Source organism: Pantherophis guttatus, chromosome 5, assembly GCF_059756535.1.
Source record: "Pantherophis guttatus breed Tessera chromosome 5, ASM5975653v1, whole genome shotgun sequence".
NCBI classification, from domain to species: domain Eukaryota; kingdom Metazoa; phylum Chordata; class Lepidosauria; order Squamata; family Colubridae; genus Pantherophis; species Pantherophis guttatus.
In genome coordinates, this window is record NC_142067.1 from 79,017,439 (window position 1) to 79,044,303 (window position 26,865).

General features: G+C 43.6%; 1 protein-coding gene across 4 annotated transcripts in view; it reads left to right on the forward strand.

The window, feature by feature from the left end:
• RPS6KA3 (ribosomal protein S6 kinase A3) overlaps positions 1-26,865 on the forward strand; it is a 147,056-nt gene that overhangs the window by 61,573 nt on the left and 58,618 nt on the right. For 2 of the 4 annotated variants that reach the window (XR_015728253.1, XM_087871355.1), the window contains exons 10-15: positions 174-244; positions 20,521-20,609; positions 20,900-20,964; positions 21,428-21,530; positions 22,847-22,971; positions 23,817-23,942. Coding sequence is in view for 2 of the 4 variants with exons in the window: in XM_087871355.1 (XP_087727481.1) it covers positions 174-244; positions 20,521-20,609; positions 20,900-20,964; positions 21,428-21,530; positions 22,847-22,971; positions 23,817-23,942 (579 nt within the window). In the remaining 2 variants the exon portion in view is untranslated. The remainder of the gene's footprint in view (positions 1-173; positions 245-20,520; positions 20,610-20,899; positions 20,965-21,427; positions 21,531-22,846; positions 22,972-23,816; positions 23,943-26,865) is intronic. The other 2 variants (XR_015728254.1, XM_087871356.1) reach the window with 1 other exon arrangement.

A 26,865-nucleotide genomic window follows, 5' to 3' on the forward strand; every position in this document is an offset into this window, starting at 1 on the left:
GCATTAAATATAGAGTTAAGCTTTGGGGAACTTAAGCTGTTATTAGAGAAAATTGCATATAAAGCTCCTAATTTACATTTATAGAAAAAAAATTAAAAATATGTTCTAAATAATCACGTCAAAGGTTTTCTCCATATCTTTTAATATAATTGATGAAAATTTTATTCTTTCAGTTTGAAATGCTCACTGGTACTCTACCTTTTCAAGGGAAAGACAGAAAAGAAACCATGACTATGATTCTCAAGTGAGTACACTCTTATTTATATGTCTCAAATATACTACTGGGTTTGCTCTCTGGATTGTAGTATCTACCCTGTTTCACCCAAAATAAGACATTCCCTGGTAATAAGCCCAATCGGGCTTTTGAGCGCATGACAATAAGGCCAAGTGCTTATTTCAGGGTTCAAAAAAATATAAGCCAGGGTCTTATTTTTGGGGAAACACGGTAATGACTATTCTTCCCCTCATTTTGAAAGGTACTAATATATCATAAATGCATATTTCAGATGTCCTGCATTCTCCACCAGAAGTGTAAAGACATTCAAGCCAATGCTTTATAATTTGACATACAGTAACTATTAGTACTTTTAACTCACCAAATGTCTCATATCTCATATTTCTTGGTCATGTTATCTTCAAAACAGTATTGCTGTAATCCATGTTCAGTTTGTTAACACTAAATAAGTGAGAAATGTTTTTTCAGTGCTTATTCCTACAATTTCTCCTCATTCTTGCATACCAGCTTAATTCTAATATATACCTCGGTCATTTGAAAATCTGTATTTGACTGATATTTGTTGCCTGATTTATGGTAAGTTATATATGTATATATGCACCATCTTGTCAGACTTTGACTCTTGGTGAATGCCTGAATAAATCATACAGTTTTCTTTGCATTTTTTTTCAAAGTACCATGTTTCACTGAAAATATGACCTACCCGAAAGTAAATCCTAGCTTGATTTTTACATGTGTGCCCAATGTAAGTCCTACCCCCAAAATAACTCCTAATTAAGACCTGCCCACTCCAGAGTGCACAGGTAAAAATTATGCTAGGGTGGGGATGGGGGTGGAGCTGCCCTACATATTTACCTTTGGACAGTTGCAGTTGCCTCGCAGCCCCCGACACCTTCCTTGCCGACCCATTTATTCTGCAGCCGGCAAGACCTGCAAGTCTTTCCTAAAGGCCTCTGCAGCCGATAACAGAGCTCCAAATCGACCCGGAACTCTGTTATCGGCTGCAGAGGCCTTCAGGAAAGCCTTACCAGCCTCAGAAGAAGTTCCTGAAGGCCTCTGACAGAAAAAAGGAGACAGGGCAAGACGCGTATAAGTGAGGTGAGTCTACTGACAACAACCCCCCTGAAAATAAGACCTGGTGCCTTTTGGGGGGCAAACAAAAGACAGGGTCTTGTTTTTTGAGAAACACAGTACTTGCATGGTGTGCAAGATATAGCATATACTATGCTCATAAGATATTCCTTGTCATACTTCATGCCATATGTACAATAATAACGCTTAATTTTTCAGATACTAACTCTGTATTCAGAAACATAGTAGAAACTCACAGACAGAATATGAAGAACTGCAGAACAGAGAAATCAGGCTCTGTATAGTACATATTTCCACTCCAGAGTATAGGAGTGAAATATAGGTTCTTTCCTTCTAGCCCAGGTGTCAGCAACCCGTGGCCCCAGAGCCACATGTGGCTCTTTGGGCCCTCTGCTGTGGCTCCCTGTCCCATCACTGTTTGGCCTCACCCCTCACCCCTTTTATTTTTTTGGATTTTTTGGAAATCCAGGCTGGCTGAGGAACGATCGCCAGCTGTGGTGGAGGTTTGCTTTCGGGTGACCCTCCTCCCCCTCCTCCTCTTGTGACCCCCTGGCAGGCTGTGGCTGAGCCAGGAGTGTGTGCACACGTGGGGAGACCCTCAAGCGAGCGGCAAAGTGCAGGAAAGGCACGCAGGCCGGCCGGCCGCTTGCTTAAGGAGGGCCTCCCCACATGTGCGCACCCTCCTGGCTCAGCCACAGCCTGCCAGGGGGTAACAAGAGGAAGAGGGGGAGGAGGGTCGCCAGAGAGTGCAGGACCGAAGTGGCCCTGTACCTGCCTTCGCCCCACATTTGCGCGTAAGACAGCCGTTTCCTGGCACTTCGGGCTGGAGTTCGTGCCCTTCGCATTCGGCTGAAGAGCTGCTGGGGGTGGGGGACGACACGGCAAGGTGATGGCCGGAGCCTCAGTGCAGGAGAGAAACCACGTCCTGTTGCGTTCTGTTAAGACCCTCCTTAAACATGCGTGCCTTTGCTGCGCTTTGGTGCTCGGTTGTGGAGGGTCTCTCCACGTGTGTACACACTCTCGGCTCAGCCACAGCAGGCCAGGGGGTCACGATAGGAGAAGGAGGGGGGGAAGGAGGAGGACGGTTGCCTGAAGGGAAGCCTCTGCCCCTGCTGGTGATCGTTCCTCAGCCAGCCCGGATTTCCAAAAAGAAGAAATAAAAGGAGTAGTGAAACACCCCAAGAAGAGCTTGCTGGCTTGGCCCAGCCGTGGCTTTCAGAGAGAGAGAGAGAAAGAGAGAGAGAGAGAACAGACACACACACACATACACACACAAACACATACAGAGAGAAGGGGGGGAGAGAGACAGAAAGACACACAGAGTGATACACAGAGGGTGTGAGAGAGAGGTACACACAGAGTGATACCCAGGGTGTAAGAGAGAGAGACATAGACACGCACACAGTAATACACATACAAATCTTGCCATTTTATAGCTAGCTATTGATTATGCACTCTCAAATCAATCAAATTCTTCTCAAGAAATAGTAATATTGTACTCCAGAATCTCATTTTATGTTGTATTACTGAACCAGTATTACAGAAACTCATTTCCAAGTGAATGCTCTTCGCATTATTGATGCCAAAAGGAGGTGCTACAACATTTTCAGATTACATTTGTTACACATATGCATTCAGACTTGACCTTGTTTTTATTCTGTTCAAATACTGCTTCAACTGTAATCTAAATAGCAAGAATTTCTGAAAAAAATCACGAGTAGTTAACAAGGAATGATCAACAACACATTGTAATTATCATATGACTGTTTTATCTGAAATATGAGTTGTGCTCTTAATTCATTTACCTTTAAGATGGAAGATTAAGTTATTCCAAATAATTTAGTTTTAAAATGGAAATTTTAAAACATCCACCAAGAACATCCACCAAGATGTTCAAAATAATATATAGGGCTTTTCCATCTCCTATTTCGTCCTCATAACTGAGTCATGAATGAGATTTAAGAGAGGCCTTATTTCGCTTAATCTGAAATGTTAATAACTATTAGATGATGATTCCCTTTAATAACTGTGTTATATTTCTTTGGCTGAACATAATATATAGAACATTGGTATGAGCTAAAGGAGCTGGCAGATGTGACTTCAGAACCACTGAACCATATCTTTCAAAGTCCCTGGAGCACCAGAGGACTGGAAAAGAGCTGATGTGGTCCCAATATTCAAAAAGGAGAAAAAATAGATCTAGGAAACTACAGACTACTCAGCCTGACATCTATACCTGGGAAGATCCTGGAAAAAATGAGCATTGATCCTGAGAACACATAGAAACAAGCCAACATAGGTTATCAAAAACAGATCATGCCAGACAAATTTTATTACATTCTTAGTGGTTTAGAGAAATTCTGTGGACATAGTTTACTTGTTGTGGTCCGCCAGCAGCCTGCGGAGCTGGCAGCGGAGTCAGACAGTGAGGAGGCTGGGGAGGAACATAGGCCAGTCCTAGAGTCTGGGGAAGGCTCAGATGAGGGCTCTGCATCAGAGGCAGAGATGGGGCCAGGGCCATCTGGGAGTTATGCACGGACTCCGGAGCCTCCAGAGTCAGACATCAGAGAGGCAGAGGAACAGGAGGAGCCTGTTCCTAGTGCGTGCATGCACAGAGCTGCCAGAAGGCAAGAACAGTTAAAACTAAAAGGACGACTCGGGAGTAAGGCCTGGAGATGATTGGCCTCTCCCATAAGGCTTAAAAGAGGAGCAAAGGCATGTGGGACCTTTGCAGGAAAGCAATGTTGTTAATTCTGTTTCCAGTCAGTGTCTCCACCTTGCTCGGCTCCATGGCAATACCCTTATGAGAGATGCAATGCCCCAGGAACATGATGGTGGACTGGAAAAACTGGCATTTCTCCAGTTTAGCATATAGGTGATGCTCCCGGAGCCGTTGCAAGATCAGGCGTAGGTGGTGTTGATGGCTCTCCCGGGAGGGAGGGAGAGTATATCAAAATGTCATCCAAATAAATCACGACAAACTGGTCCAAGGGGTCCCGGAAAATGTTGTTCATAAAATGTTGGAAGACGGTAGGAGCATCGGTCAACCCAAATGACATGACCGTATATTTGAAATGTCTGTACCTGGCGCCAAACGCCGTCTTCCATTCATCCCTGGGACGGATCTGAACAAAATTATAAGCCTCCCAAAGCCGTTCCAACAGTTTGGGAATTAGGGGCAGAGGATACCGGTTGCGCACTGTGATGGCGTTTAACTAGCGATAGTCACAACAAAGCCGCAAGTCTCCGGTCCTCTTTTTCATGAACAGGACCGGGGTGGACAGTGGCAAGGATAAGGCCCGGATAAAACCTCGAGCCAGATTTTTGTCCACAAAGTCCTGTAACCCGGTCAACTCAGGGTCCGACATTGAATACAAACGCCCCACTGGGAGTGGCGCGTCCAGAATCAAATCAATGGGGCAATCATATGGCCGGTGCGGGGGCATTTGGTCCGCCTCCTTGCTGAAATCATACGCAAAGTCTGCGAGGTCGGAAGGCAAGGACACCCCACTTGGAGCTTCTTTAGTGAAAGCCCTCTGCAAGGACTGTGTGGTGCAGAGGTGCCAGGTGCTGCGGCTGAAGAGCCAACTTAGCGAATACTACAAAGCCATCTGCAACCTCCTCAAAACAGTGGTCAGGGGTGAGCGGCTCCCGCCAGTCACACGCCCCATTTTTTGATTCGGGGAGGGGAAAAGCCAGCCTCATTCAGGATACCCCCCCCCGTCAGCCTGGGTCCTCCCCCATATGTCTTGCAGAAGTAGTTGACTACGTCTTCCGAGACGCGCTTGATAGTGGTGATCTTATCTGGGGCAGCCTGACAGTGGGGGGGCAGAGGGCCAGAGCATCACCACCCCCAGCTCTTCTGCCTCTCCTCCCCAACACCGACCACGGCGCATGCAAAGTTAAGAGCGTAAATCTTCCCCCTCCCCTTCAAACGACCGATCAACCCCCCAACCCCCATTCCCTGCTATGCAATCGCTTTCTTCCCGAATCCAAAAATGCGGTGTGCCACCTGAAAATGCTTTCCTCCCTGGTTCCCTGAAGCACATTGTAGGGGAACCAGCCACCGCCTAAAACACGGCTCTGCAAATTGCATCGGGCCAATGGGCGGCAGTGGCTGAAAAGGAGGGACTTTCACTTTAGGGGCTCCCAGGCGTGGAGAGGGGTTAGGTGGCGGCAGCAGCTGCTCCTCACATTGCTGGGGAATGAAGTCATTGTGGCTGTTGTCTGCCCTGAGCTGCCAGAGGGACGGCCAGAGGGGGGGACCAGCCACGAACCGTGGGGCCTGCCTTGTTCGCCGAAGCCACAGGGCAGATCCCCCCCATACCATCCCGAAGAGGCTGTGCTCTGACCCTCCCCCCAGAGCATGCAAGGGGTCTCTTCAGGGAAAGCAAGTAGTCCCTGCAGATTGCAGGAGCACCCTGATAAGTTTTCCAGAAAAGAACTTCTCAGTAATCAACACCCTCTTTCTCAATTGAGTCTCTGAGGCACCTCTCACTTGCAGGAGGAGGAGAAGGGTGGCGTAAAGCAGCGCCACCTTAAATGCTGGTAGGCAGAGGTAGAATTCTTTTTTTCTTGTTTTCCTCCCCAAAAATTAAGGTGCATCTTATACTCCAAAGAATATGGTAATATAAAACTGTATGGCCTCCTCATTAGAACCGATGGTCAGGCGCAAGGGTTGCGTGGCCCAGACAGAAGCACCAGGCCATCAATGGTCTCCACAAGCATGGGAGGATCCACTGGACACTGAGGGACTGCATATTTGGCTGCAAACGCCACATCTGTAAAGTTAGTTGTAGCTCCGGAGTCAACCAAGGCGTGAACCGGAATCCCCTGCAGACTATTGGACAAGAATACTCTTGCTGTCAGGATCAAGTGCCAGGGGGGTCTGGGCTCCACGTCTGCTGGTCTTGACTTGGTGTTGGTGCGCTCCCGACCCAGGGTCTCCCCTAAATCGGGCTCAGGGCGTTTCCCAACAGGGTTTTCTGTGGCTTTGGGGCAGGCCCAGGAGTTGATTCTCCTCGTCACTGTTGTGATCAAGGCCCAAGTAGTGGGCCAAATATAATTCAGTCCTGAACAAACTTATTTAATTAAAACAGCTGAGAATTAATTCATTCTCAGCTTAGTCCAAAACAAAATTCTTCATAACCAGTCCGTCGTCCTTATCACCAACCTTTGATATCTTTGGCAACCTGCCAAAGGCTTTTCTTGCCAAAAACCCCACAGAGTTCAAGAGACGTTGACAAGAAGCACAGGAATCAATGTTGCTTTTCTACAAAGAACCCAACGACTCGTTGCTGCTATTTTAAGCCTTATGGGAGGGGCCAATCATCATCTGGCCTTACTCCCGAGTTGTCCTTTTTTCTTCAGCTGCTCTTGCCTTCTGGCAGCTCTTCGCATGTGAGCACTAGGAACAGGCTCCTCCTGGTTCCTCTGCTTCTCTGCTGTCTGCCTCTGGAGGCTCCAGAGTCGGCGCATTGCTCCCAGATGGCTCTGGCCCCATCTCTGCCTCCGATGCAGAGCCCTCGTCCGAGCCTTCCCCTGACTCCAGGACTGGCCCCTTGTCCTCCCCAGCCTCCTCACTCTCTGACTCCATTGCCAGGTCTGCAGGCTGCTGACGAACCACAACAGTCACTTCTTGGGGCAAGAGGCAGCCATGTGCCCAGGTTCCCCGCAATAAAAGCACAACCCCCCTGATCGTCGTCTATTTTTCTCAGTCACCAACAGACCGGGTCTGGCTACTGTGGAGCCGGAGTCTCACGCACGAACTGTACCACCCAGTTCTCCTGGCAGGCACAGCGACTGGTCTGTATCTGCAACTGGGCATCGATCCTAAGGCACAGATGGACCAGCACGTTGAGTGTCGGAGGGATATCAATCTGGACCAGCTCGTCTTGCAACTTCTCCGATACCCCATCCTGGACCGCGTCCATGAGGGCAGCCTCATTCCAGGCTGAATCCTGGCTAAGCAGCTGAAACTCACTGACATATTCCTGCAGTGGGTTCCGGCCCTGCTTCAGGGTCTTCAGATGTTTGGTGGCAGTCTGCGTTTGATGGGGTCCTCATACACAAGTCTGAGATGCTCACAAAACCCCCTGAAATCGTCCAACAGAGATCTAGCCTTGACCAGCAGGGGCGTGGCCCAGCGAGCCGCAGAGCTGGAAAGCAGGCTGATCATAAACCCCACTTTATCCTAGTCAGTGGAGAAGTTCTCAGTTCTTTTTTTTTTTTAAACAATTTTTTTAAAGACACACAAATATACAATACATTTTTTCTGAATAGTATTGACCAAGTCAAAATTCATACAGCTTATTTTCTCCAAATTTACTATATATATTTCAATTTCTGCCAATGTATTCTACTTTCCCCTTTTCTTTAATTTTTATTTACTATATAATATATAATCAATATTACCATCCGCCCTAACCTCCTTATCTTAGCCTATTTCATCTTATTTCTCCCTTTATCACATTTATTTTCCAAAGTTTTTTATTCTATTGAAACCCTTTACTTTAAACAGTTATTTAATCATTTAATTTTTCACAATTATTTTCCTAAGGTAGACCAGTTTATCATATCATATAGTTCCTTATTAATCATTTTACCATTTTACCATATTTCTTTGAATTTATTTTACATCACCTTTTTCTAATAGTTAGTCATTTTACCATTTTACACTTCTTCACATTTGTTATTCTAATTTCATTTAACTTTCCATCTTTTAACCCCTCCTGAATATATAATTTAATATAATCACCAATATAATACCACTAATACCACCACTAATACCATTAAGACTATTACTATATTTGTATATCATATTATCCTTCTTCCAGACCTCTCTTCCATTTCAATTTCATTCAAAATTTCTTTTCTAAATAAATCATTTTATATCAAACCATTTGTATTGTCATAAATTCAATTTTACAATCCCAATTACCATTTTCTCCTGTCTTACTACCTTATCCGTTATTTTACCCTTTCAAGCATATTTTTTTTATATTTGTTTTACATCATTTTTATCTAAAAGTTAATTATTTTACCATTTTACCAGAAACAATACAATTCTTCACATTTGTTTTTATAACACCCTTTTTGAATAAACCTAGCTTCCATTTCACATTCATTCCAACTTTCCCCTTCAAATAATTCGTTTTGTATAATTCAATTTTTACTGTCCCGATATTAATACAATTCCTTTGCACTTTCACGGTTAGAAAATATATTTCATCTTACTCATATAATATGATCACCAATATTACTTCTAACACAATTATTAATAAAACTATTATACTTATATATAATTTCCCCTTCTAAATAAATAATTTTATATCAAACCAATTATATTGTCATTTGAATTCAATTTTAACAATCTCAATATTTTTAATTTTATTCATTTCAATTTCATTTAAGTTTCAATCTTTTAATCCCTTCTAAATGTATCATTTTATGCCAAATATATTCCATGTGAGTTCTAGGGTTTACTAGATCACTGCTTAAAGACAGTTTCTCTGCAGGTTCCATGGAAGCAAACAAACACTGATAATAATTCTCCCAGTCCTCAGCAGAGACTGGTATATCAAATGCAAATTGCCGTTCCTTCAGGACACCTGCTACAGAGTGCCAAAATATTACTGAGTTATGACTTCTGGCAGCCAACTCGAGTTCTGACCAGATTGAAATGGCAAAAAAAAATTTCTTTAATGTTATAATTTTTTTATATTCCCTTGTGTGTAACATCTCAGCTTGTATATGAGCAGTAGATTCCTCTGGGAGAGTCTCATGGCTGCCGCCTTTTTCAGTTGCTGGCATTCAGGATCAAACCAATGGGGTCTACCCACTTGGGCTCTTTTTGTAGCAGGTTTAGTTGTTAGGTGTTTCTTCAGAATATTACAGATTAGAGAATGCATTGAAGGCTGACAGCCAGTCAGTATTAGATGACTGGATTGTTCTAGCCCACTTGGTGGCATTCTCTGTTTTAAGGCATTCTGATATTGCCATAGTATCAACTTTGGCCCAAATTAACCTTTTATTTTGGGTCACCTCTACCTTTTTAGGGAGCCATCTGTCAGCCATGTTATATGGTCTTAAATCTGAGTGGCTAATAGTAATTTTAGTAATAGTAATTTTATCTTTTAATTTACACTTTGTATCATTTTACAATATTAACTTAGCATTTGAAACATGATTCTTGGATACAGATTAGATACAGATTAACAGAGTTGGAAGGGACCTTGTAGGTCACCTAGTCCAACCCCCTGCCCAAGCAGTCCCTACACCATTTCTGACAGATGGCAGTCCAGTCTCTTCTTGAAAGCTTCCAGTGATGAAGCTCCCACAACTTCTGAAGGCAAGCTGTTCCATTCATTGATTGCTCTAACTGCCAGAAAATTTCTCCTTATTTCCAGGTTGAATCTCTCCTTGTTCAATTTCCATCCATTATTCCTTGTCTAGCCTTCAGATGCTTTGGAAAATAGTTTGACCCCCTTCCTCTCTGTGGCAGCCCTTCAAATATTGGAACACTGCTATTCTGTCTCCCCTGGTCCTTCTCTTCACTAGACTAGCCATGCCCAGTTCCTGCAACTGTTCATCATATGTTTTAGTCTCTAGTCTCCTAATTGTCTTGGTTGCTCTTCTCTGCATTCTCTCTAGAGCAGGGGTGTCAAACTCAAGGCCCGCGGGCCAGATCCGGCCAGCGATGAGGCTGAATTTGGCCCACGTGGCCATCATGGAAAATATAAGGGTCCAGCCCGTGTCACTTCAGCCCAGCCCATGCCATCCCAGTCGGCATGCTCGCACACAGGCCCAGTTCTCCGTCACTGCGTGCAGGGCAACAAAAGTAGTCTGAGACTATGGTAAAAAAAATAGTTCAGACCTTCCAACCTTGCAAGATTTTTTTTTTTTTTTTTTTTTTGTGAGAAGTTGGAAGGTCTGAACTATTTTTTTACTGGCTTACCTTCAAACTGTAGGGCCTTCAAACAGTAAGTGCACCAAGGCCATGGATGGCATTGGTTGGCACGCGGCCAATTCCGATTCCACGGCCAGTCTTACTATCTGAGGGCAGGAACAAAGCCTTCAACTGAGCAAGGAGGCACTGCAAGGCCAGGCTCTTCATACCTGCATCCAGCCCGCCAGAGTTTGCTGCGCCAGGGCAGGAATGAGACCCTGTCCTGCAGAGCCCACCACCACTTGAGTGGAGAGGAGGAGGAGAACAGCGAGGTTTTGTGCCAGCCGGCTAACCAAGCAAGGAACAGGTCAGGCAGAGCTGGCTGGCTGGGGAGGGGGCATCATGGCTGTTCAGGTGGCTGAATGCTCCAACTGAAGCTGATGCTCGCTGTGCCGTGGGAGAAATGAGACGCCCTGTTGTCCCTCAGAGCCTGCTGCCACTTGAGTGGGTAGGACAAGGAGAAGAACGGTGAGACTCAGGGAGGTCAGGCGGGGCTGGCTGGTTCGGAGGGAGGGGATCATGGCTGCTTAGGTGACTCCTGCTGCCCCCGCTGCTGCCAGCAGCTTGGGTGCCCTGGCTGAAGCATGGATCACACTCTCTGTCTCATACACATACACATACAGAAACAGAGGTTGCATCTGATTGCTCTCTTGCACTCTCTCTCTTTGTCCTCTGCAGCGGCAGTGCTCAGCTTGAGTGCTCTGACTGCGTCCGAGCTGAAGAAAGTGGAGGCGCAGTAGCGGGCTTGCCTTCAAAGATCGCTCCAAGTGCCCCATGTGCACGCAGACGCCCCATTTGCATGGCAGCATGCTCTGTGGGATGAGGTCTCATTAAGTAATTCAGTGGAAAGTAATTCAAGGGGAGAGAGAAAGAGCAGGAGACCAGCACAGCAAACACTTTACATGCCGAGAATGAAAGCTTCTGCGTCCTTGACTCTCTACAAAAGATTATGGGCACCTGAACCTGTTCAGGTGCCCATAATATTGGTGTTGTGTTACCAACCAGCAGAGTAAATGCACAAGGAAACGTTGCTGAGAGCAATGAATAAGAGTTATGCAAACTGGTTTATCAAAAGCTTACTTTATAGTAGAAAAACAGTCTCATATTCTTTAAACAAATTCCAAGTCTTTGTCAGTTAAATCAGTCCAATATTGCAGCATATCATAGCAGCAACTGAACACGTTACAATACCTTGCTTAAATACTCTCACAACCAGTCATTACCTAATTACAGCATGACTCAGCATTAAAGCCTTAAAGTTACGCAATAGATATTCATATTAAAGTCACAGATCACATATATTGCCTGGACAACTTGTTAGGCTCAAACTACATCCTAACAGAACCTACGCGATATTACGGCACCCAGGAGTGTCCATTCTTGGCAGGAAAAGCATTTCCAGGCCAACTCTCCTCTCCCTTCCTTAAAGGCAAAGAGGACAAATGTTTGCAAAGTAAATGAATCTGTGTTCCAGGAAGGGAGGGAGAAGCATGAGGTATCTTAGTGGGTCGTGGAGGCCTTGACCTGTTTTATCACTAGCCCCCACCCCACTAGCCCAGCTCAGCTTTCCCCGCCCTGAGATATCTCATGTTCACTTAACAAACAGCACATTGGTATTCTTGAATTGTGAGCTCTTAGGAAAGTATCTCCTCCTTGTGTGTTGCAAAAAGCTATTTGCAGAGGGGAAAACAGGACCAAGCAAGTGGGGGAAAAATATTTTCCTTTGGTATATTTCCAGTCTGAATTAGGCCACGCAGGGTTCCTACAGCAGAGCCCTTTTAAGGATTATATATTACTAGAAAAGCAACTATACTTACCTCTGTTTTAAATGCTAAAACTGTTGCACATAAAAAACAGAGGAGTTCTGATCAACTATCAGAGCCATCATTTTGATAGTTTTGCTGTGTTGTTATCTGTGGACACCCCCATGAAATGCAAACATGGGATAAACTGAGCCTGGTTTCTTCTCAGTCTTATAAGTGGTCACAAACTACTAGCAAAAGTGGCATTTTATCACAAGGCGAGAAGGCATCGAGAAATGTTTCCCCTTTTGCATTTGAGCATCCAAGAAGGGACAGGAAAGAAAAAGAAGGAAAGGGGAAGAGAGCAAGGAAGGAAAAATAAGGAAAGAGGGAAAGGAAGAAGAAAGAAAGGAGAAGGAAGAGGGAGGGAAGGAAGGAAGGAAGGAGGGAAGGATATTATAATGATAGAGAGTGAGGATCTGAGGTAAATCTTGCCTTAACACTTGTCCACCAGCAGCCCGTTGTCCCCTCCGACTGATCTCTTCTGGTGGTCTCCCAGAAGGATGCTTTGGTTACAAAGCCGGGTCTTCTCGCAAGGAGAGGGAATGGGCCTCCCTCTGACCTACACACTCTTCCCTCACACACCATGAGCAACCTGGCCAAGGAGGACAAGCACAGCAGCAGTGGGAGCTGGCAACACCACACCACACCGCTCCCCTGAAGTCAACCACAACCCTGATGCAGCCCTCAGTGAAGTTGAGTTGGACATCCCTCCTCTAGAGTCTCAACATTTTTTTTATAGTGTGGTGACCAAAACTGGATGCAGTATTCTAGGTGTGGTCTTATAAGGCTTTATAGAGTGGTATTAGTACCTCACTTGATCTTGATTGTATCCCTCTGTTAATGCAATTTAGGATTGCATTTGTTTTTTGGCTGCCGCCGCACACTGTTAGCTCATATTTAACTGGTTGTCCGCTAAGACTCCAAGATCCCTCTCACAGTTACTGCTATTAAGCCTGGTTTCACCCAGTCAATATGTGTACTTTTGGTTTTTCTTGTCTAAGTGTAAGACTTTACTTTTCTCTACATTGAATTTCATTTTGTTAGATAGGGCCCAGTATTCAAGTCTGTCAAGATCCATCCAAAATTTGGTAGGTTCCCCTTCTATTCCCTCTAAGTAATTTATGAAGATATTGAAGAGTACTGGGCCTAAGACAGAACCTTGTGGTACCCCACTGCTTACTTCCCTCCATATAGATGTAGTACCATTAAGGACTACTTGTTGAGTATGGTTTGCCAGTCAGTTGCAAATCCATTTGATGGTGATGCTATCTATCCCACTTTTTTCTAGCTTACGAAGAAGTAGGTTGTGGTCTACTTTGTCAAATGCCTTGCTGAAGTCTAAGTATATTATGTCCACAGTATTTCACTGGTCTAAGTCTAAGTATATTATGTCCACAGTATTTCACTGGTCTACTAATTTAGTCACTATGTTGAAGAATGAAATAAGATTGGTTTGGCATGATCTGTTTTTAACAAACCCATGCTGACTGCTAGTTATTACTTTACTCATTTCTAGATGTTGGCAGATCTGTTTTTTTATTATCTTTTCCAGTATCTTCCTGGGTATTGATGTTAAGCTGATTGGTTTGTAGTCTCCTGGGTCTTATTTCCCCCCCCCCTTTTTTTTCGGAAGATGGATCAGATGCTTGGTTTGTCCCATTCAGTGGTGAAATCTTCCCCGGTTTGCCACTTGTTTGCTGCCCGCGCATGCGCAGTGCGCACCAAGCGAGCACCTGCATCCACAGTATGTGCCAAATGCGTGCTTTGCATGGAAAAAGGAGTCTTAGGAAGGTAAGTGGAACAGCGAGGGGGGGAACAGCTGTGCCACGTCATTTTGATTTGCTAGAAAGCAGAATTTTATCACTACCAGTTCACTCGAACCGGTAGCATTTCACTGCTTGTCCCATTGCTACCATCTTTAGAATTGTGAAGGCTAGGAATGTGAATTGATTTATACTTTTCTAAGCAGGTGATACTACGTTTTTGTCTCAGAGCCCAAATATGTAGTGAATGTTAGACTGAATGCTATTACAAGAAGTACAGATTCGACAATGAACCAGAATCCAAAGTAGTTGTATTTCACAAGGAAAATGAAGTGAACAATTGGAAGTTATACATAAATAAAGAGAATGTTATTTTTAACACATTTTCTACCAGGTATGGTCCAACCACAAATTAAACCAAAAAGGCAGTTAAAATTAAGCAAAAGCAATAAATTCAATATACTTTATGGAATATTTTAAATCACAATAAAAATAGCACTTACACCACTATAAAATTCCATGCATACCATCCATCTTACTTCATAAGATGTACAGAAAAAAATGGGCCTTCAAGTGACTAAAAGAATAAAATACTTTGGTATTTGGATGTCTTCTAAAAATACGTCCATAATGGCAGATAATTACACAAAGTTGTTAGCCCAAACAAAGACAGACCTAGAAAAGTGGGAGCACCTGCAACTCTCCTTACTTGGTAGGATAGCTACGATTAAAAACCACGTACTTCCGAAATGGAACTACTTATTTCAGACTGCCCCCGCGAGACTGGATAGTGTTTTTTTTAAACTGCTAGATAGTTATGTGAGGAAATTTGTGTGGCAGAAGAAGAAGCCCCGGATAAAACTTAAAATGCTCCAAGAGGCTCCATGTAGAGGGGGATTTGGTCTACCAAAATGGGAGTTTTACTACCAAGCGGCTAATTTAACTTGGATCAGAGACTGGATGCTTTTAAATAGGAAGAGGACTCTTACATTGGAGGGTTATGACTTGTGTCAAGGTTGGCACCATTTTCTATGGAGGGAGAGGGGCAAGAAATGTGGACAGTTTAAGAGACACTACCTTCGGAGAATATTATTAGAATCCTGGGAAAGAATTAGGAACAGGCATTATTCAATGATTCCGATTTGATTTGCCCCATTAGAGGCAGTAACACATGTGACACTATATAATAAGGAAATACCATTGACTTATCAGGATTTGCTTGACCTTCAAGGGGAATTGAAGACCCGAGAGGAGCTTACAAAACAGGGCAAAAAGGTAGACTGGTGGGCATATGCCCAAATACAATCGAGAGTCAGAAGGGACCAAAGAAAGGAGGGAATATATAGGTCATTACAGGAGTTAGATAAAATCTTATTGGGAATTGAAAAGAAATTACTTTTAAGATGCTACCAGTTTTTAGTATCACGATGGATTGGCGAGGAGGTGATCAAGGACACTATGATTGTCTGGGGGAAGAACCTCGGATTTTCTCCAAATCTGGATAAATGGGATGAGATATGGAATAGGAATATGAAACTTACTTTGTCAACCCCCTACAAGGAAAATATTTATAAAATGGTCTATCATTGGCATATCCCCCCGGCAAGAATCGCAAGAATGTTCCCGAGAGTTTCTCCGGCATGCTGGAAGTGTGGGAATGGTTGTGGGACGTACTACCACCAATGGTGGATGTGCCCCAAAGCAGGCAAATATTGGTCCAAGGTTCGGAACTGGATGGTGGAAATTACAGGATATAATATAGAGCTGAAACCAGCTTTTTTTATTAGAAATGAAACCAGACAAAATAACTAAGGAAAAATGGTATTTGATCCTCCACATCACTACTGCAGCTAGGATACTATACGCGCAAGAATGGAAAAACGAATTAATACCCACAGAAAATAAATTGATTTGGAAAATTACAGAATGCGCAGAGGCAGACCGGTTAACGAAACTACTTAGGAACCAAAAAGATTCTGATTATTACAAATGTTGGAATTTATGGTATAATTGGGTGAAAGAAAAGACAGGGAAATGAAATGGATTGTATTAGTGGTATAGGCGCAGATTTGTGTACATTAGTTGCAATAACCTTGTATGTATATATGTAAAGTATTTTTAAAAATGAAAATAAACTTTATTTTAAAAAAAAAAAGATGTACAGAAAAACGAGCCATGGTGGTGCAGTGGTTAGAATGTAGTACTGCAAGCTACTTCTGCTGACTGCAATTTGGCAGTTCAATTCTCATCGGCTCAAGGTTATCTCAGCCTTCCATCCTTCCGAGGTCATTAAAATGAGGACCTAGATTGTAGGGGGGAAATATGCTGACTCTGTAAACCACTTAGAGAGGGCTGCGAAGCAGTATATAAGTCAAAGGGTTATTGCTATTCTCAGCATTGGCTTATAACCACTTGCACCAGTTGGCTTTATTATATAAAAAGATTTTCAAATATTTCTTAAATGCATCTAAAAACGCATAAAGTGGAATAGGTAGGAAGGATTTTTTACTCAAGGTCAAGTTTATTTTTCTACCATTCTCCCATCTTTACTAAATATGTAGCATAGTACATATTTATAAAGTACATATAATTTGAACTTCACCTACTCACTTTAGTTTCTTCCCATTTGATGATAATATGCTCTCTCTTTGGTCCTTTTAACATCAACTGTGAGAGAGAGACTTTTTAAATTATTGAACATCAGCCAAATTTAACATGTATAAATAAACAACAAAGATGATCAAAGGCCTGGGGACTAAAACATATGAAGAATGGCTGCAGGATCTGGGTTTGGCTAGTCTAAAGAAAAGAAGAATTGGGGGTGACATAATAGTATTCCAGTACTTGAGGGGCTGCCAGAAAGAAGAGGGGATCAAATTATTCTCCAAAGCACCAGAGAGCAGGACAAGAAGCAATGGTTGGAAACTAATCAAAATAAGAAGCAAACTGGAATTAAGGAGAAACTTTCTAACACTGAGGACAATTAACCAGTGGAACAGCTTGCCTTCAGAAATCATGGGTGCTCCAGCACTGGAGTTTTTTAAGAAGAGATTAGACAGTCACTTATCTGAAATGGTATAAGGTCTCCTGCTTGAGCATGGGGCTGGACTAGAAGACCTCCAAGATCCCTTCCAGCTCTATTCTATTCTAAGGTGCAACAACATGCAGAAGGGTAATAAGAAAAGGCTTCTGTACCACTGATTGTATTATTTAAACAGGATCCTACCAAAACAGGAGCTGGTACAGTTAGTGAGCAAGGCTAGCTGCAGAGCTTTAACAATTACTACAAAGAGTTTAAATTGTGCTCCCTTCTTAACCCTGCGGCAAGTGAAAATATAGGAAAAATTAGTTCCAAAATAATGTATACTGCAACTTCTGGAGTTAGATTGAGAGATAATAAAAGAGCCTGCCTGTTGACTATTTTAGTCTGGACAACATATCACCAGAGCCTGAACTTAAAAATGTCAGTAGATGGAAACTGTTGAATTTGGCTGATGTTCAATAATTTAAAAAGACCCACTCTCATAGTTGCTACTAAAATGGCCAAAGAGAGAGCATATTATCGTCAAATGGGAAGAAACTAAAGTTAGTAGGTAAAGTACAAACTATATGTACTTTATTAATATGTACTATGCTACATATTTAGTAAAGGTGGGAGAATGGAAGAGAAATAAACTCAAGGGAAATGGATAGTATGAGGTAAAGAATGAAAGTGCTATATGTAAGAGTGTTTCTGATTCACCTTATGAGTTAGATCAGAAGAAACATAAAGTAAGTCAAATGCAATGTAAACAATATATTTGATATATGTGGGGAAAAGTCGAGACTCTGGTGGATGCCTGGGAAAAGGCGGCTGCCGGAGCTCTTGACCAGGTTGTGCCTTTGTGACCTCTGACCCGACGCAGATCCCGGTTGGCTCCTTGGTTTACTGAGGAGCTCCGGGAGATGAAGTGTCGGAGGAGAGGTCTGGAGAGCTGTTGGAGGTCCAGTCATTCCGAATCTGACCGATCACAGTTGAGATCTTTTACCCGATCTTATCTGGTGGCGATGGAGGTGGCGAAGTAGGCTTACTTCTCTGCCTTCATCGCGTCCGCAGAGAATTGCCCGGCCGCCCTGTTTAGGGTGTCCCGCTCCCTTTTGCATCAGGGAGCGGAAGATGACCCTATGTGGGGGCGGGTCGAGGAATTTAGTGAACACCTGTGAGATAAGATCGCTCAGATTTGGGAGGGGCTGGACTCTGACTGGGCAGAGTTGGTGAGGGAGGTGGCGATGGGTCTGGTGATTTGGGACAAGTTTGATCCTGTTACTCCCGAGGAAGTGGACAGGATCATGGGGAAGCTGAGTACCACCACGTGTGTGCTGGACCCATGTCCCTCCTGGCTCGTTTATTTGGCCCGGGAGGTCACACGTGGCTGGATCCAGGCAATGATAACTGCTTCCTTGGGTGAGGGGAATTTCCCGGCCACCTTGAAGGAGGCGGTGGTGAGACCCCTCCTCAAGAAGCCTAGTCTGGATCCAGCTATTTTGAATAACTTCCGTCCTGTCTCCAACCTTCGCTTTATTGCGAAGGTTGTTGAGAACGTGGTGGCACGTCAGCTCCCGTTGGCCCTGGATGAAGCAATATATCTGGACCCGTACCAGTCGGGTTTCAGGCCCGGATACAGCACGGAGACGGCATTGGTCGCGCTGGTGGATGATCTCTGGAGGGCTCGGGACAAGGGACATTCCTCTGTCCTGGTCCTATTAGATCTCTCGGCTGCTTTTGATACCATCGACCATGGTATCCTGCTGCGGTGCCTTGAGGGGTTGGGAGTGGGAGGCACTGTGTTATGATGGTTCTCCTCCTACCTCTCTGGGTGTTCGCAAGCGATGTTGGGGGAGCAGAGGTCGGTCCCGAGGCCCCTCACGTGTGGGGTCCCTCAGGGGTCGGTTCTCTCTCCCCTTCTGTTCAACATCTATATGAAGCCGCTGGGGTAGATCATCCGTGGTTTCAGGGTGGGGTATCATCAGTATGCTGATGATACCCAACTTTTTATATCCACTCCGAACCAGCCCAGTGATGCCCTCGATGTGATGTCCTGGTGCCTGGAAGCGGTGCGGCTCTGGATGGGAAGGAACAGGCTTCAGCTCAACCCTGCCAAGACAGAGTGGCTCTGGATACTGGCATCGCGATTCCAGGAGAATACTCCATCGTTGGCTATAGGGGGTGAGGTGTTGCCCCCTGTAGAAAGGGCGCGCAATCTAGGCGTCCTCCTGGATTCACGGTTGACTCTGGACGATCATGTTACAACCGTGACCAGGGGGGCTTTTGCTCAGATTCGTCTGGTGCTCCAGTTGTGCCCCTACCTGGACCGTGATGACCTGCGTACAGTCACTCATGCGCTCGTCACCTCCCGGATCGACTACTGCAATGCTCTCTACATGGGGCTGCCCTTGAAGATCACCCAGAGGCTTCAGCTGGTGCAGAATGCGGCCGCCCAGGTAGTGATGGGAATGTTCCGACACTCACGTTACACCCCTCCTGCGGGACCTGCATTGGCTACCAGTTGCCCTCCGGGTGAGATTCAAGGTGCTGGTAATCACCTATAAAGCCCTACATGGCTAAGGCCCGGGGTACCTGGCGGACCATCTGCGCCCAGCGACAGCTCCCCATCGCCCGGTGCGTTCTCACAGGGAGGGCCTCCTTGGGGTCCCGTCGGCCAGACAGTGTCGACTGGCGACTCCCAGGGAGTGGGCCTTCTCTGTGGGTGTGCCTACTCTGTGGAATCAGCTCCCCCTGGAGCTCCGGATGGCCCCTGGCCTTCGCTCTTTCCGCCGTGACCTCAAAACATGGCTATTTGGCCTGGCCAGATTGGACTGAAGGGGTTTTTTAAAGGGATTTTATTGGTTTTTATATTTGTATATTGAATTTTATGTGTTTTTATCATTGTGAGCCACCCTGAGTCCTTTGGGAGAGAGGGCGGCATACAAGTTTAATAAAACAAATAAATAAATAAATAAAAGAAGAGAGGGTCAAGAATGAATAGGTGCTGAATGAATACAAAATTTAGGAATAAGTTTTTATTTAAAAAACAAAAACATTGCTAAAAGAAATGTATGGAATTGTTTATGAATGTAGTAGAAACAAGCATAGAAAAGCATGAAGTAGCAAGTGATGTACTGCAAACTTGATGTAGCTGTATTTCTCATTTTCTTATCTCATGCCTTTAATTACTATTTCTTACTCCCTTTCTGTGCTCTATATGATGTTGCTTAGTCATGTTTACAAGATTGGCAGCCAAATAAATTGATTAAAATAAAGAATGGATTAATGCTGCCATTTTATGACATACTATGACATACTGTTAAAGTTAAACTATTAACAATTTATTTCCAGATAAGAGAGAGCATTCAATATCATGAGAACATTTTTTTTTCGTCATGTTCTACTTTTCACTCTTCAGCCTCTCTTTCCCCTGTCTCAGTCTGTATGGAAGCTATTTGAACCATCTCCACCTGACCTGAAGCTCATATGATGACAGGCAGCAGAATAGTGAAAAATCATTCCAGTCAGTGGAAACAGTGGCTATTAATATCAATTATTTAACGTATAGTTAAAATACAGTATCCTACAGTAATAAACTAAAATAGATTAATATCATTTATGTTTCTAAATTATTAATTTATTTTATTTTACAGAGCCAAACTTGGAATGCCCCAGTTTTTAAGTCCAGAAGCTCAGAGTCTTCTTCGAATGCTTTTCAAAAGAAATCCTGCAAATAGATTAGGTAGACTATTAAAGTTATCTAATTAAGATTTCAACAATAAATCAAATGATCATCTAAGGCAGTGGTTCTCAACCTGTGGGTCGGGACCCCTTTGGGGGTCGAACAACCCTTTCACAGGGGTCGCCTAAGACCATCGGAAAACACACATTTTCAATGGCCTTAGGAATAATTTTATGGTTGGGGGTCATCACAACATGAGGAACTGTATTAAAGGGTCACGGCATTAGGAAGGTTGAGACCCACTGATCTAAGGAGTTTTTGATATTGTTTTTGTTTATAACTTCTAATAGGAGCAGGTCCCGATGGAGTTGAGGAAATTAAGAGGCATCCATTTTTCACCACAATAGACTGGAATGTAAGTACACAAATCAATAAAAGCATTCACTATTATAAGAAATATATCATGCTTACTGTTCCAAGTTACGATGGATACGCCCCCCCCCCAAAGCTAATTATCATTCAGTTCCGAAGTTCTCATATTCCCGCCCCCCCCCGCCCCCCATATTTTGAGCGCTTGGAAACCAGCCCACATTTACAGTTGTTTGTACCATTTGTGGTCACATAACTGCAATTCGAGCCATTTTTGTCAAAAATAGGTGTTTATTTCCAGCAAAATCCACTCCATAAAGAATAATGGGTTTGCTTAGCAACCATGATGTTCGCTTAGGGACTGTTGCAAAAGTCTTAAATCAGATTTGGTTATGTGGTAACCCACTTTATGACCATCACTACTTACAACTGTAATATGCAGGCTCAATTACAGTCGTAACTCAAGGACTATGTATATTTGTAATATATTAAAATTTTGTTTACCTTAGAAATTGTACAGAAGAGAAATTAATCCACCATTTAAACCTGCAACTGGCAGACCTGAGGACACTTTTTATTTTGATCCTGAATTTACAGCAAAAACGCCAAAAGGTAAAATATATACTATAGCAATAGCAATAGTACTTAGATTTATATACCACTTTACAGTGCTTTACAGCCCTCTCTAAGCGGTTTTACAGAGTCAGCATATTGCCCCCAACAATTTGGGTCCTCATTTTACCCACCTCGGAAGGATGGAAGGCTAAGTCAACCTATATAAAAGACATTTTAGTATATACCGTATTTTTCGGTGTATAAGATGCACTTTTTCGCCCCCAAAAAGTGGGTGGAAATGTCTTATACAGCGAATAAGCTCCGCCCACCCACCGACCCCCACCCTTCGGCCTCTGACTCCCAGCAATTTACCTCCTTGCAGCAAACAGCAAACAGCCTGGTCAGCTTCAGCACAGCCTGAGTTAGCACAAGCAGCTGATTGGCAGTTGGATCGGCCTCCCGGTATACTGCCTGTCACCTGTTCCAGGCTGCAGGGATCGCCACCACCCATTGCTGCCCATTGCTGCTGCCACCTATTGCTGCCTCCACGTGCCCCATTTTTCGCTCATTCCAGGCGGTGGAGATAGACGACGGCAGTGATCCCCGCCTCCTGGAACGGGCCAAAAACACGATGCACGGAGGCCGAAAATGGGGTGCGCAGAGGCAGTGATAGGCGGCAGCGACGAGCAGTGGCGATCCCTGCAGCTTGGAACAGCTGATAGGCAGTATTCCAGGAGGCCAATCCAACCACCAATCAGCTGCTTGTGCTAAATCAGGCTATGCTGAAGCTGACCAGGCTGTTCGCTGCAAGGAGGTAAATTGCTGGGAGGCAGAGGCAGATTTCCCCCCCCCCCTTTTTTTTTCCTCCCAAAAAGCTAGGTGTGTCTTATACTTTGAAGCATAGTCCGAAAAATACGGTATATTATTTTAATTTTTCTCTGGCACAGATATATTAAATTTTATAAAAAAAAACCTTTGCCATAGTGTTCATGCTATCATATGCAGTCCTTGTATATTGAAAGAAACCCTTTTCATGATTTTGCATTAAATGCGAGATAGCTCTCCTTGTAATTTACTGTAACTTAAATGTATCATGAGTCATCAGGCTTTCCTTTGTACACTACAATTTGCCCAAATTTTGGAATTTATTCTCTTGGAAGTCTCATCTCTCTCTCTTCCTATTAGCCTTTCAGAAAAACATATTATGTCAGATATCTGACCTGTCAGCCAACTAAAAATTTAATGTTTGAAATGTATTGCAATTTAGTTAATATTTTTACATTTTTATTGCTGTTATAGTTTATTTTTTATTATGAGCTTTCTTAAATACTTATAAAACTTATTAAACATACTTACCAATGTATTTTTTGCAGATTCACCTGGTATTCCACCAAGTGCTAATGCTCACCAGCTTTTCCGGGGTTTCAGTTTTGTAGCTATTGCATCAGATGATGAAAATCAAGCTATGCAGACATCTGGTGGGCATTCAATAGTTCAGGTGAATGTTCTTAATGAAGAATTTTTAGATTTACTGTTATCTAAGCCAACATTCATAGAAGAAACATCACTTGCATAGTTTTGAATACAAATGGCTACATGTAAAATGCTTATAGAAAGATGTTTTACATGTGTAAAAATTGCTTTGGAAGTTACTTGTATAGCTGACTTGAACAATATAAACTATGCAGCGATCTAATTCGATACAGTACTTGTAGATACAATTTTTTTTAGTGATTACAGTTTACAAAATCTGAAATGCTAAAGAACATAAAAATCCTAAACATTACTACATATTTAGTGACTTTTAGCATTTTTTTGAGTTATCCAACCATTCTTATGCCTAAATAATAGCAGTGAGGTGATGCTTAGCATCATTTCCACAATGGGTAAGGGATGCTATGAAATTGCTCCTTAGTCACTAGTGAGGAATTGCTTTTAGCATGTAAGTCATTCCCTTGCAAAATGAACAAAGAATCACGACTTGTAACTTTCTTACTCTGTGCATACATTTTATTTAAATTCATTTAAACAATTTATAAATGTTCATCATAGATGTGTTTTGCCTTGCTGTTTTTTATTAAAACATATAGCCATTTTTTTGTTATGATTAAGATCAGATACTTTAACATTTAACTGTTCATTATAAAATTATCATTTATCTCCCTCAGTGTATTTAAACACTATTTAGTATGTGTGAACATGAGCGTTCTGGCAACAAAATAAAAAGTAGATTCATTTTATTTTAAATTTAGTACAAATTTTCCTGTGAATATTCTGTACATTTAAGATATTTTAATACAAGGAGCTAAGAGAACTCATTAATTAATAATATTATTTTGGTAGCAGTTGCACAGGAACAGCATTCAGTTTACTGACGGATACGAAGTCAAACAAGATATAGGAGTTGGATCCTATTCCATTTGCAAGAGATGTATACATAAAACCACAAATATGGAATATGCTGTAAAGGTAATCCCTGCTCAGTTGTATCAAAAATATAGCTATTAGTTGTGTTGCTGTTTGGATAGCTACTGGTTGGATTATGGAGGCTGAAAGTGTATTTGAAGTTCTGAATAAGAAAAATGTTAGGTGCTTACTAACTTCAGTAGATGAAAGATTTTGAGAGTCAGAAGTAAAAATCTATAGGAATGAAATGAAGTTCTTTAATCTGTTTGTCTGTCTTTAAGTCAGTTTTTTGCTCCTGGCACTGAGCCACGGTGGCGCAGTGGTTAGAGTGCAGTACTGCAGGTTACTTCTGCTGCCTGCCGGCTGCCTGCAATTTGGCAGTTCAAATCTCATCAGGCTCAAAGTTGACTCAGCCTTCCATCCTTCCAAGGTGGGTAAAATGAGGACCCAAATTGTTGGGTGCAATATGCTAACTCTGTAAAACCGCTTAGAGATGGCTGTAAAGCACTGTAAAGTGGTATATAAGTCTAAGTGCTATTGTTAAACTGGGTGTCAGCAACCTGCGCATGCAGCTCCCTTTGGGCCCTTTGCTGTGGCTCCCTGTTGGGTGACCCCCACCACTGGCTGGCCCCGCCCCTTGCCCTGTCCTCCCAGTCACTCCTCGCCTAGCCTGAAAAGATAAGGGCGACAGCGGGGGATAGAGAAGTGGCCGGGGCTGATTCTCTATTGCCTCATCTCTTGCTGGTGCTTTTTCCGGCCCTTGTTGGGCATGCCTTGGTCACTTGGGGAGATACGCAACCTGCTCTTCGCCCTGAGACATTGGTCCGACCCAGCCGTGACTGATGCCAGCCTCACTAACACAAGGGCTGGCAGGGTGGGAATGGGATCCAGGAGGAGGAGACGACGGAAAGGGGGATGGGCCCACAGCGCTGAGCTGAGGCTTTAAAACTTGCATGGGATAGTTTTCGCCACCTAGAAGACACTTTTCAATCAAAGCTGGTGGCGGCAATGCTTTGCTGGAGGAGTAAAGAAGCTCAGGGCAGCGGGAAAAGGGGGCTGGTCCTGCCAAACCTCGCACGCCCACCCTGGGAGTCAGGCTTGGAGAAAGCCGGAGCGCCCTCGCCAAAGATGGTCACCCAACAGTTAGTCAACCCGCCCGCCCCGCATGCCTTTGTTGTGCTTTGGCTGAGCCCAGCTGCTTGCTTGAGGGTCTCCCCACTTGTGCGTGCCTTCCCGACCCCACCACAGCCAGCCAGGGGGTCACAAGAGGAGGAGGAGGGTCATCTTCAGGGAAGCCTCCACCGCGGCTCACACTCGTTCCTCAGCCAGTCCGGATTTCCAAAATGTTGCCAAGAAGAAAAGGCGTAACGAAGAGCCCCAAGGAGAGCTCGTCGGGTTGGCCCAGCGTCAACTTTCAGAGAGAGAGGGAGAGGGAGAGACAGAGAGATTCAGAGAGGGGGGACCCAGAAATGTCCACAACGTCTACCGTTATTAAAGTGAATAAGAAGACCCTAGCTTTCCCTGCATCTGCATCTCCATTGGCTTCAACAAGATCTGCTGAAGATATCTCATCGGTTGGAAAGTCTCCCTCTATGCAGGCTCTCCAAGCTATGCTCCAGACTATCCAGGATTCAATAATCAAGAATCAGGAAATAATCTTTAGGAATTTCGAAGACTTGAGAACGGATGTTAAGAGTGAGATGGGAGGAGTCAGAGAAGAGATTAAACAAATGGGTGAGAAGCTTGGAGAACTGCAACAGGCAATAATTAAACAAGAGGAAAGGATGCGGGAGGTGGAGACAAGGACAGAAAGTATGAACAACGGATAGATGGAAGGGAAAAAAACAAGTGATGGCTAACAGGGAGCTTGAAGATGAGATCATCTTTCTCGAGATGGAAAGATCCTCCTTTTTTCTGGCAGAACGTGGCAGAAGATAAGGGAAAGAGACTGGACGAGATTGTGGGGGAGATGGTAGCAGGAGCCCTGGAAGTAGGCAGAGCCTCAGTACAATGTGATATCGATGAAGTATTCAGGTGATCACTAGTTATGCGAAGAGGCACAATCTCCCATGTGAAGTTCATGTGCGTTTTAATAAGAAGGCCCTATGCAAGGAATTTTTCCAACGCACGAGAGACCAGACTATTACTTATAGGGACCACCAAGTGATGATCCTAAAGCAAATTCCGAGATGGGTCAGAGAGCAGAGAAGGAGGTACCAATTCCTCACTTTACATTTGAGGAAGAATGCAATACCCTACCGTTGGCTCCTACCGGAAGGATTGTTGGTAACTTGGCGAGATAGACGAATCAGAATAAGGAATTTGCAGGATGCAAAAGAGTTTTATGAACAACAACTTAATATGGCAAATTTGGATATGGAGGAGGAGGTAGAAAGTAGAAGTTTGGAGGAGTCTCAGGAAGAGGATAATATGAGAACTGGTGAAGGTAAATATGACAGAAAGAACAGAAAGGAGGACCGAAGAAGAGGAGGAACAGCGACGGTGCAAAGAGAAACAAGACAGACGAAAAAAGTCCAAACAGCAGGAAAGTAAGGGCTGACTAGGAGGAAAGGGATGGGAGAAAATGTACGCTTGCTATCGGTAAACTTTAATGGTTTAAACCAGTGGGTCTCAACCTTCCTAATGCCGTGACCCTTTAATACAGTTCCTCATGTTGTGGTGACCCACAACCATAAAATTATTCCTAAGGCCATTGAAAATATGTGTTTTCCGATGGTCTTAGGCGACCCCTGTGAAAGGGTTGTTCGACCCCCAAAGGGGTCCCGACCCACAGGTTGAGAACCACTGGTTTAAACGCTCCTATTAAAAGAAAAATGATAATGAATAAATTAAGAAAATGTAAATATGATATTATTTGTTTATAAGAGACACATATAAAAAAGTCTCAAGATAGCTTATTAGAAAATTCTAGATTAGGTAAAAAATTTACCTCATTAGCTGATCAAAAAAAAAGAGGAGTGGTGAT